The sequence below is a fragment of the Lineus longissimus genome, chromosome 9, assembly GCF_910592395.1.
Source record: "Lineus longissimus chromosome 9, tnLinLong1.2, whole genome shotgun sequence".
NCBI classification, from domain to species: domain Eukaryota; kingdom Metazoa; phylum Nemertea; class Pilidiophora; order Heteronemertea; family Lineidae; genus Lineus; species Lineus longissimus.
Window position 1 is genome coordinate 13,269,905 of NC_088316.1, and position 12,047 is coordinate 13,281,951.

The window sequence follows — 12,047 nt, forward strand, 5'->3', positions numbered from 1 at the left end:
GGGAAACTGCACCCACAGTTTTGATATCCATCAGAACTCGAGTGTGGCCGCCCCAATGAACCATACCGCCTCTATATCCCGGGCTCCAGAACTACCGGGAAGTGAGGTAAGGGGGAATTCTGATTTGGGGTATGAAGGCTTCTTGATGATACCAAATCGAGATTCTTTAGTAGACTGGCCTGTCTGCTTTCAATGCTTCCTTGGGCAAGTCACTTAACTGTTCTGTATCTCACAACACCAAAAGAATGAATGAATGTCAGATTGCATCAATAATGATATAAAACATTTATTATGACACGGAACTGGTATTTTACAATTTTGCAGTATCCTACATACACCAAATTGTAACTGAAATGTTCATGAAGCTAAAAGCTTATTTGCTCATACTTGGCGGAAGACTCAATTCAATGTTTGCTGCCAAAATTTCGTGAGTGTTATACATTCATATTAACCGGTCTTCAGTATGTATTTTTATGAGCAGACACTCATATCAAGTTTCACACAAAACATGCCTGAGAAATAACCAGACCACATAGATCTATGTCATGATATCATATTCCAATATACAGATATTTACAAGTTCATTTTTAAAGACCCAGTTCATACGTTTGGTTTATTTTGTCTGCTAAAAAATTAAGAAATGTTAAATCATTGAATCATTGCACAACCCATGTCAATATACATTGACATCTATTTGAATGTTCGCTTCCAAACCTACATGTACACGTAGGGCCTATGTACATTGTTTGTAAACAACAGTTCTGTTAAAACGTGTATTCAGCATAAAATGTGACCCGCCATGACAAAACAGGTCGCATGTCGCTCTGAGCTTGACAGGTTGAGACAGACTGGTTGTTCATTTCACCATTGTCTGCCTTTTGTAAAATCGGAGCATATCAATTTCTTCTATTATGTCCTGGTGTCATTTTAGGCTCATCTTCTGTGCGACTCATTTTGTCGTGGTGGGTCACAAATCAAATCAAATCTGTCCAATTTTTAACAGAAAAACTGGGCCTTTAACACACAACAAAGTCCATCATTCAGTAGATTCATACTGGTGACTGTCAGTTTAAGACAGGAGTAGGTCATCATGGTCACCCTACGATTACGAAGTGATTCCACGGCGTTTCATCTGGCTGTCTAACTTCCTGTTCGCTCTCTTTGCTGCGACCTCTTGTCTTCGACCATCCCTAGAAAAAACGTTGCAAAACCTATTTCAGTATAAAAGGAGGTAATTTATGAAGCCTGGGAGTTAACACTGTTAACACTAGAAGTGTTCATAAAGATGGTGTAGTTAATCAGCATTTGAAAAGCTTTTTTGATGCAAATTACCGAGTCAAGATTAGTAGAGTCTGGGTGTCAACTGGGCCGCGTGATGACCAGTCAGCACATGCTCGACTCTTATGCAGCATGATGATTTTTTTAGGTTTGGGGAGAGAAATAATCTTGGCAAATCTGACTCTTTATAGTCTTACCTAGTACGTGGGCCTGGTTTCTTCTTGATAAGAGCCTGATGCTGTTTTACTGTGTCTTTCCCTGGGGTCTTAGCTACTGGTAGGCTGGGTTTCCCAGGGGTTTTGGGTGCTACACAATTTGAATTTGCCTCGAATGGTTTCAATTTGCCAGTGTGCGGCTTCCATGATATAGGTTTTGCCAGGCTAGCCTTGAGATCGAACACAGGTTTTTTGGGACTTGCAGCAATGGTCGTGTTGCTACCTTTGAATGGAGCTGGAAGGTAACAAGACAATGGAGTATGAATTTGGACTCTAGTTATTATTACACCATTTCTACACAACGACTCAGAAGTTTGATCACATTAGTCGTCTAAGGATGAGTATTGCTGTCATTCAAATTTGTCCTAAGGGATAAGGATTCAGGACAGCTGACATGCTGGAGAAGATGCACCTTGACTCAGACAGCAAGCATATTGACCATACCCTGCAGGAACAAAGATTTCAACCAAATTTTACAACTTTTAGCTTCGAAAAGAGATATTTTGACAACTTAATAATTTCCATTTTCCAATGTTTCTATAGGTTTTCAGTTCATTACAGACCCGAGGACAAGCCAACATAAATAAAAACCTAGGCTTACTTTTCTTTCCCAGGTGAACGGAGGTCCTCTTTTCTGTATTCTCCTTCAGTGCTGTCGCTGGTTTAGCAAGTTTGCAATCCCCCAAGATTGCCGGCGTCTTCGGAGCTTTCCCGGCAGAGAACCTCGGCGGCTTGGAGGTGGATGTGAAGTTGAACTTCATGCCTGCAGTAGACGTCACACTGGGAACGAATCCATTCGCAGTTGGTTGGGATTTGCGAGTGACTGGCTTGACTACCTTTGCACCACTCTGAAATTAAAAGCAGAACATTTTAAACGCGAACCTCAAGCCGGTAGACTACATTAACAATTTAGATGCAAAAAACACTAAATGCACCTCAGGTGTTTTTGAAACTTAAGTCTCCTGCTGTGACATAGTTTTTGTATTAAAATTATTGGTCTGTGTATCGTCAACAATGGTTAATACAACAAGCAGCCGCAATCTACATGGTATGTAACCGGCACAGCTGAAGGGCAAGAATGTCACTTGGCTATTAACTGATTGACTGACTGACCTTCTTCAGTCGATCCAAGGCAGATTGCGTTTCCTGTGCCACCAACTTTGCCTTCTTCACCGCGTTTGCTGGTGTCGTTAATGTCTCAATTCTCTTCCTCTTTTTCACAAGGTAGGAATCAATCGAGTCGAGTTTGTCCATCTGGCGCTGGTGAATCTTTGTCCAGTCTTTGTTCCCAGGTGTGATGGGCTTCTTTGCAGACGCCTCCTTTCTCTTCGCAAGGAAAGCCGCAAACCGAGGGATACTTGTATGCTCTGAATGATCTTTCGATTCTGGAAAATATAACAAAAGCTGCACAAACCTTAAGAATAGAATGTTTTTGTACCAATGACGTCTTGTGCACTATCCCTACAACTCCTAGCTTACAGTATCCGAAAAAATAGGATTAGAAACAGAGGGTCATATTTTGTCATAAATCGACAGACAAAATAGGATTAGAAACAGAGGGTCACAGAGTTAAGAACTGCAAGAACCTGGTCCTAGAGAAACTATAACAAGGCAGCCTGCAATCATCAGTTCAGCATCATAACCTACTTTTTTCTCCCACGGTCTTCTCTAAAGCCGCCATCAAACTGTTCTTCATCTGATCAGAAGACATGTCTGGCTTGAGGGAATCCAACATGCCCTTCACCCCAGGGCTCGCAGACTGTCGTGTTTTTCTTGTCTGATTCTTCGTCACTTCGATTGTGTTCGTTTTCTTGACCTTCGATCGTGGACGTTTTTCATGGGACACCTTCTCCTTTACGAGTTCTGTGGACATTTCCGGTGGTGAGGAATCCATGGCAGGACTTTCAGGCTCATGCACCTTTTTCGTTTCATCCTTGATCACTTCGAATGTATTCCTCTTCGTTTTCTTGAACGTTTGGTTTTCATCAGAAGCTTTCCCTGCTGTCGGATCCGAAGATATTTTCTGGGTTGGGGCGTCCTCTTTTTTCTGAGGCTTTTCTGACTGTGGTGTCTTGCAAGCTGGGTCCTTGATCACCTCAAACGTACTCCTCTTCTTCTTTGGCTTTTCATTGGCAGAGTTCTCTTTCTGAAAGGACAATGAGGAATTTTATTTATCTTCAAGTGCTCTGAGTATTCAGTTGATATCATGAGTCCATTATGATTGTCACTCATCTATGATAATAAATCGACAAACTTCCAACGGGAGTTTTCATAACACTTACGTCCATTTCTTGCTTTTCCACCTCATTGTCTTGCGTACCACTTGCAGCAATGATAGCTTTCATCAATCTATCGGCCTAAAAAAGAACAACGTAACTTAATATTTTTCTGACCTGCAGCTGAGAGACCATATGCCCAGGGATCATGCTTGCAGGAGTAGGGCTACGTGGCTGACCATGCCGACCCCAAGAGCGGTGCGAAGATAAATACTTTAGTGTTTACCCGGCTACTATAAGTATACAGCTCAAATTCACCGACAACTAGGTATATGCGCATGTCTTAGGGGCAGAACGTCACCGACAAGAAGACGGCATTGATCACTCCCGCTCTCCCGATCCCAAAACCACACGGACTGTCCACAGAGCCCGCTACGCCGACACTGTGACTGAAGCCAACCTATTAAAATAACGATTGAGCAGCAGCCAGGCCAAGGGCAACCTCTTTCAGTCAGTACACATCCTTTTTTGAGGTACATGATTATGTATCAGTATGTTGATGCACACACAAAATGCGCGAACAGTAATGATGGTAGGTGGTCGGTCTACTATATGTTCAATGCACATTATTATGTATACATGATGATGTACAGTGTAGTGTAAACAACATGTAAACAGTGTAGTGTTGAGCATTTTTTGAGTCTTGACATGCTAAAAACTCACTTTCATGTTAGCTTTTATGCCAAGCGATTTAGCTATTTTTTGAAGTTCAGAGTACTTCATCTTCTTCAGGTTTTCTTTAGCCATTTCTGCAACTTATTCAGGCAAAAACACCAAGAAAACGACTGTGACGGTGTTTTGAGACGATTCAAATCCGAGACACGGTTTCTGATTGGCTCCCTCCAAACTCTCTCTACAAAGATACGTCGCGTACGTTCGATAACTCTGGCTGATCAATCTCCATCACCGAATTCGGGCCTCGTTTTTAGCTCTGTAACTTTATACACGGTGTCACAGAAAAAAAAGTTACATTTTTGGATTTGAGAATATCGCGTGACAAAAGACTACACGCTTAGCGCTATTTGGACAAGTAATTTAATTTTGAGCAAGAAGAATGGGTTGTTCTGGCAGCACGGTGGAACTTTAGAACTAGGCCATGGGACTTCGAAACCTGGCTTTCGTGGCAACATTTCTGGGAAGAATAGAAATTAGGGGATCACATGATAAAGTCCCCAAAACATAGTTGCTCGTTAACCCGGTCGGTATACTGACCTCAATATTAAAACACAGCTATTTTGAGACACGGACTGGCTCACAGATGGCCAAAATCGGCTCCATTCAGTGCTGCCACCTATGATACGAATTATCAACTAAACTTTTGTTTCCCAGTTGACAGGTCTTCCTGGTTACTTATGTCAATATATATTTTTACCGAGAAATTATTTTGCGGGAACTCATTTTGTTTTGTTGTGAAATCAGCAACTTACCTATCACAATAAATGCATTTCACTCTCCCCCCAGTAGTGCTGTCACGAATGTTGTTCATTTTTTTACTCATTTTGCCAACGGCCTATATAGGCCTATGCCGGTGTAACATCTGTGGTTGTTTCCCATGTGTCAGTGTTTCCAAACAATAGGCAGCTAGAGAGACCACGACTTTTCAATAGGGGGGATACACAGAAAAACTTGTCAATCTATTTTTGAGCGTTCCCAAACAATGAGGGGAAACACTCAAAAACAGAAACACTCAAAAACATGTTACAACGCCGGTGTAATGTTTTTGAGTGTTTCTGTTTTTGAGTGTTTCCCCTCATTGTTTGGGAACGCTCAAAAATAGATTGACAAGTTTTTCTGTGTATCCCCCTATTGAAAAGTCGTGGTCTCTCTGGCTGCCTATTGTTTGGAAACACTGACACATGGGGAACAACCACAGATGTTACACCGGGCCTAGGCCTATACCAGTTACAATAGACTTTCGTGGACTTACAGGCCGGGCTGTAATGCTTTTCTTTCAACCTAAATGGTAAGATCGGGCGTGTCTATTGTACCAGAAATAATTTCCCCACTCTTTATAACCCTACAGTCAATCGATTGGTGTGGAGATCAATTTTCGGATCAGCCTCACAGTTTTTCCGACAGGTGGCTTTGTCAACTAAAAGCATATTGTCATCAACGACTCCGTCGATATCTTTATCATTCGTATTGTTAATGTAGTCGCGTCGTGACTCCCACATTTTTTCAAAGCCATGTGAATTTACCATTTTCTTACGTTTGTTCAGTTGAGGAAGTATTGTCGCCATGAGGATATCAGTTTGGATGATTTTTACGATTGTTCTTTTGACTATTGGATATTTTACAGCCGACTGTTATGACATTGAGATAGGAGCAGAAACAAAGCGATTGCTGCCTGTAAGGATAGGTGAGTTACTTTCAGGCTTAAAGGAAAACTATAGGCAGGGCACAGGTGTGTCAGATTTAGTGGCACGAAGTACGATATTATGTCTCTGTTACATATGAGTATACATCGCCACCTTTTAATACTTGGTTGGAGGAATGTTTACAAAGTCCAACCAGCCCGATCCGCTGATGGTTCATTTCAATCAGCCATGAATTGGAGTGACCCCAGCTCTTGCCTATTGTTCCCCTTCATCTGTTTAACACATTTTTTAAAAGACGCATCCCATTCCTAGCCTTTTCAGGAACCAAGGGCCATAAAAAAACTTCTTCAGTGATATGTAATAAACGGCGGATGACATGGCTTCTGAGCGTAAAAAAACTTTTTAATGACATTATAAAACTACATCGGAGGCGGTGAAAACAATCTTCTTCAATGCCTACACTGATAAAAGCGTATCTTGACACTGTCATGAGAAAATCCCGCATAAACGGATTAAAAACATAAACCCGAAAAAACCCTGATAAGGGCACCTAACTGAGCTTGAAAAAACCTTCTTCAGTGATAAAATGTCACCGGAGAGATAAAAGAACGTCTTCAATGATAAAGTGATAAAATGGCATCGGAGCGTGAAAAAGACCTTCTTCTCACACATACGTTGACGGAGCAAATGAACGGAACATGATGAAGCTGATAACAAATCGATTTCTGTCACTCTTATCTCTCACAAGTGAATCGTGCTCATGATCAAATCAAGATCACAAATCGAATCATAATATTTTCTATGCGGTGATAGGAAAGCATATTTTATCAGAAGACTATCAAGTCCGTTGCTGTCGAGACGGATCAACCGATATGTGTAATCAAACAATTATTACTGTAGAACCTCCTAATCAGGACAACTCTCTTCTAAGGGCACCTTAGGCCGGACCATTCTCATTCCCGAGGATGTCCTTGATAGAGAATTTCTAGTGAATGCTTTCTATATGGGCCTTATGCCAATGTCTTCTAATAAGACTGTTTTGGGATGAAGTTCGTTTAACGAAGGTCTTTCCCTTAATCTAGTCACGAGGTTACCGGTATTGGCAGTCGGCAGGTCTAACGATTGGCCGAAGCGTCCCTTAAGGGCAAATCACCGGCCCAGTCTCGGGGAAGGGAGGACAAGTGAGTGTCATTTGAATAATTGATTTAATTTTATGGATGAGATTGTCATCCTCTGGAAGGAATAAAAACTGATTCTCGTCCGAACTATTGAAATCGGAGCGGGGACACAAGGAAAAAATATGTCCGTAGTCCATGATATGGACGTTATGCCCCCCCCCCCCCCCCCCCACCACCACCACCACCACCACACCTCCAGGGCTAGAAGGAAGGCAATCCCCTAAATCATGATTTGTATAATCAGATATCATACTCATATAACGGAAGTGATGTCACCTCGGGCTGTGCATAATTATGTGGTCAGATATAAAACAAAATAAAGTGGTGGCAAAATGTGCACTAAAAAAATTTTCCGGGTTGGTGGCCGAAACCTAGGAGGGCGGGGACGAGAATTAGTTTTACTATATTGCATGATAAGGTTGACCTTCTGGATAAACCAAATCACATTTGCACCCTGCGTTCGAGTGTATAATCGTTTTATTGAAAATTGGCCTACGCTGGTTCGTTGGTTGGCGGGTAATGCAATAATTTTCCGCGGTATTTGAAACAAACAAATCCAATCATGGCCCGACGCCTAATTCCGCAAGCTTTATCAATCCGCACGTAAACTAGTAGTCTCTTGGGAGCACTCTCTCTCGCCAATAGTGATCTTGTTTAGTATAAATGAAATTCTGCCAAGGTTTCGGCGGGGATTGCTTGCGACATCATGACTTATAACGATATTTATACATGTATGTAGCTCGTAGGTAATTATAACGCGATGATTATCAGCAACAATCCAAGCTAAGTTGAAAGCTTAGTGTATTATTTTCTTTCAGATTAAGAGTAATATTCTTGAACATTATTTTGAGGAAGCGTGCCTTGTGACTCAGTGTGGATTCAGCAGCCGCAGACAGGATGACATAAAAAAAATCAGTCTTATATCACTATGTCCAACAATGGATTCCACTGTTGCTATTTCGGCATAATTGATAACTCTATGGATGTGACATGCATCCTTCATTGTGTCTTATAATATAATTCATTTAGCGACACCTCAATATATATCAGCTGATTGGGGCGTGTGGTGAACGACACGCTGCATCATATGGGTTCGTGTTGTTCTCACCGGGAGCGGGGAATAATGATCTTCTAACAACGTCTATACTGTGTCAGCAAGTTACAATACGATGGAAGTGTGCTATTGTAGCCATGGCGATTAAACGAGATCTGCGGAAACAGGGCGGAAACACATCGTTGTGACCAGGGTCCGCACTCCTGGGGGCTACTAGTATGCCAGTGATGACCCGAATCCATACAATATTGGACTATCCGGGGACCGAAAATGACATTGTACCAGACTTGCATGATATTGATATAATGATAACAGACAACATTTGATTCAGTCAGATTATTACTGGATTGGTTCCGAAATCTGAAAGGACGAACAAAATTTTAACTTTTACGTAACCTCTCAAATTGTCGCCCATATTAGAGACAGAAATGAAAATCAAAATATTGAAATTGTATTCAATCTTCTCATGCTTACAGAGCCAATAAACCGTTGACACCTTATCGAGAAATAAGCTTACAAGTATTGCCGAGGCGCTTGTCAATTTTCCAATAAATCTCACTTTCAAACAGGCAGAACTAAGCCGTATGACACTTGCGACCTGCTGATATAACCTCACGAGAAATCTAACGCATTCGTAAAATAGAGATTTTGTCAATGATTTGAGGAGACGCGATGGAACCATTTATCGCCCCGACGTTTTCACCAACAAGATCGGAGATTCCCTGATGGCCTGCCTTCATATCGAACGTCTTCTTCTCCATACGCGTTCCCCTTTTATTGCTTATTTGGCGACATGACTTACAAATTTGTCTGGGTCGATTTTGCGTGTGCGCGTGTGCGGGTGTGTGTGTTGGGGGTTAAAAATATGATTTGAGAACATTTTTTTGTTCGCCGTCATATGTTTACGACCAACAAACAAACCAGGAGCATCAACTGCGGGATCGCCGTCCAATCAAAATATCCAATATCATAAGAACAGCATTATTAAAAACAAATGCAATATGCTAGAATAGAATTCATGAAGCCAATGGTACATTGAGTTGCGTGGCGCCGTGAATTCCTATTTCCGCTCTCCGACAAGCATCCAGCCAACCGCCAATAATTGCAAAAGTGTCACGCGAATGTCTCTCATCTTTAAATGAAAATTAAACGGAACAGATCAATATACAATGTACATTCAAAGTTTGCCTCATTGCCGAGTGTGTTTTGAGGACGATCTGTATTCGTTTTGTCATTTAAAGAATGACCCTGTTATTTTTCCTGAAGCACGGAATCGACAATCTTGTAAGCGAACTGTTACTTTCCAAAAGCATCGCAGCAGAATGTTGTACCTTAATTTTCTTTGATGGGCGAGAATAAACCCGGAGATGCACTTACTGAACGTCATATATTAGTCGTCATCAGGGCAAAGCTTGATACCAGAAAGCATAGATTGATATCTTAATCCACCTCTGCTTCATACCTGGATGGTTTATGCCTGTTTGGCCTATTCCTGTTTGGCCTATTCCTGTTTGGCCTATTCCTGTTTGGCCTATTCCTGTTTGGCCTATTCCTGTTTGGCCTATTCCTGTTTGGCCTATTCCTGTTTGGCCTATTCCTGTTTGGCCTATTCCTGTTTGGCCTATTCCTGTTTGGCCTATTCCTGTTTCGCCTATTCCTGTTTCGCCTATTTCCTGTTTCGCCTATTCCTGTTTCGCCTATTTCCTGTTTCGCCTATTTCCTATTTCGGCTATTCCTGTTTCGGCTATTCCTGTTTCGCCTATTCCTGTTTCGCCTATTCCTGTTTGGCCTATTTCCTGTTTGGCCTATTTCCTGTTTCGCCTATTCCTGTTCCGCCTATTCCTGTTTGGCCTATTTCCTGTTTCGCCTATTCCTGTTTCGCCTACTTTCCAGTACCCCTATCAACTCAGGAAGGGCAAATACACTAAATGATCTTTTTTTCCTACAATGTGGTCTTCGTGTTTATTTGTGAAGCAGTGCGAACCTCATTTATCAATACAGGTAGAGCAATGACGATCTATATTGTGATATTCCTTGCTGTTGAGCATTCTAACATATCGCATGATTGATATTATGCTTGCATGGCGATACTGATAAAGCAGACGATATTGTTCAGTCGTTCTGTGAAGACCATTTATCACTGGTCAAAGTAACGTATTAAACATGTGCACTGTCTGCATACGTTATGAATGGTGTTCTGCTATGCATCTCATTCGGCTTGGTCAAGCGATTTGGATGGACCTGTAATTTCGCCAAAATTCTCAGCGCACTGAGCTCTCGAAGGCTTACGTCCTCTTCTCAAAATATCTTGTTGCTACCTTGACGAAATTTGGGGGCCAATGATGAAAAGTTTTAAGATGAAGAACTAACGTTGCGCTATATTGTATCGCCACTTCTGCGCTATATCGCCATTTACGTCTTGACGTTCAATCCCATTAAAAAGGTGATATAACGCACAATCTTCTCACAACGTGGTGATACAATATCGCGCAACGCTACATCATAGAGATTCATAGAAATTATAATGCATAAGCGCTAAAGATGATATTATGATAGGTTTGTTTACAACGTGTCTTCTTATTGTTATTCACGTCAGCCTTCAGCTATAGAATAGACAGTCTACAAAGAATTTAATTAACCAGATACTGATCACTCTTTACTCGCTTTCTCTAAATTATCTTTTGCATGAAAGATAGCGCGAATCAGATGCACTGAGATACTCAGATAACTTAGATGTTTTGCACTCGACTTGCATGGCCTTATATAGTTACTGTCTGGTTTTTATTGTAAATTTGTTACACTGCGGACGGAGTACACGCATAGTGTGTACACTGACGAGGATTTTCTTATTCACAGCCAGCCATGTTTTATTCTTTTTTCCAACTCGCGATTTATTGCGCTTGAGATTTCAACGCTAATTGAACACGTACGGCAATAAGCTAGCACCAAGCTACTGTACATGTATAAGATGCTATTGCCGGACAGAGAGTGGATTGCATTGAACGACTCTCTCTCTCTCTCTCTCTCATCGCGTCGTGACGAAAACCTCTGTTTCTTGTCACTTTTTCCGCGCAAATCAGATTGTTATTCCCGCGATGAGGCGGAGTGTCTGCAGCTCAAGACGACCAGATACTGATTCGCCGTCGGGGGTAAGACAGTTCTCATGGCTCTCTCAAGACGACCAGACACTGATTCGCTATCGGGGGTAAGACAGTTCTCATGGCTGTCTCAAGACGACCAGACACTGATTCGCTATCGGGGGTAAGACAGTTCTCATGGCTGTCTCAAGACGACCAGACACTGATTCGCTATCGGGGGTAAGACAGTTCTAATGGCTGTCTCAAGACGACCAGACACTGATTCGCTATCGGGGGTGAGACAGTTCTAATGGCTGTCCGTTTCCGGGACGGCGTTGATCATAGACTTGCACATTTGTACCGGGTTATAATAATTGTACGACCTTGCCTCAGCTATCCCGATAACGAAAATAAATACGACGGAATATATCTTCTCGAGACCGTCTACATCACCCGTTATAGATTTTTTTAATGGGGATGCTGGAAGGCGGTGGAATGTTTAGTTCTCAAGAGGCGGGATTTCGGTTGTTCAAAGGACTGGAATCATATCCTCAAATGAGGAAGCGTACTGTTGATCCAAACATATACCTGATTAGCAGTCTTAGATGTACAGACACATCCCTGGAGATGCTTGTCTCGAGATTGAAACGC

At 41.9% G+C, this 12,047-nt stretch overlaps 2 protein-coding genes across 2 annotated transcripts in view; one reads left to right on the forward strand and one right to left on the reverse strand.

The window, feature by feature from the left end:
* Nucleotides 1-298: 298 nt before the first annotated feature.
* LOC135493624 (nucleolar and spindle-associated protein 1-like) lies at nucleotides 299-4,582 on the reverse strand. The gene is made up of 7 exons (XM_064781097.1): nucleotides 4,433-4,582; nucleotides 3,776-3,850; nucleotides 3,141-3,639; nucleotides 2,607-2,878; nucleotides 2,095-2,341; nucleotides 1,476-1,728; nucleotides 299-1,190 (listed from the first exon to the last, which is right to left on the reverse strand). Exons 1-7 carry the CDS (start codon nucleotides 4,514-4,516, stop codon nucleotides 1,106-1,108), a joined length of 1,515 nt encoding a protein of 504 aa, XP_064637167.1. The 5' UTR covers nucleotides 4,517-4,582; the 3' UTR covers nucleotides 299-1,105.
* Nucleotides 4,583-5,906: 1,324 nt separating this feature from the next.
* LOC135493459 (glutamate receptor ionotropic, kainate 3-like) overlaps nucleotides 5,907-12,047 on the forward strand; it is a 94,503-nt gene continuing 88,362 nt past the window's right edge. Inside the window, exon 1 of the mRNA XM_064780823.1 lies at nucleotides 5,907-6,128. Within this exon, the coding sequence (XP_064636893.1) occupies nucleotides 6,008-6,128 (121 nt within the window). The 5' untranslated portion in view covers nucleotides 5,907-6,007. The remainder of the gene's footprint in view (nucleotides 6,129-12,047) is intronic.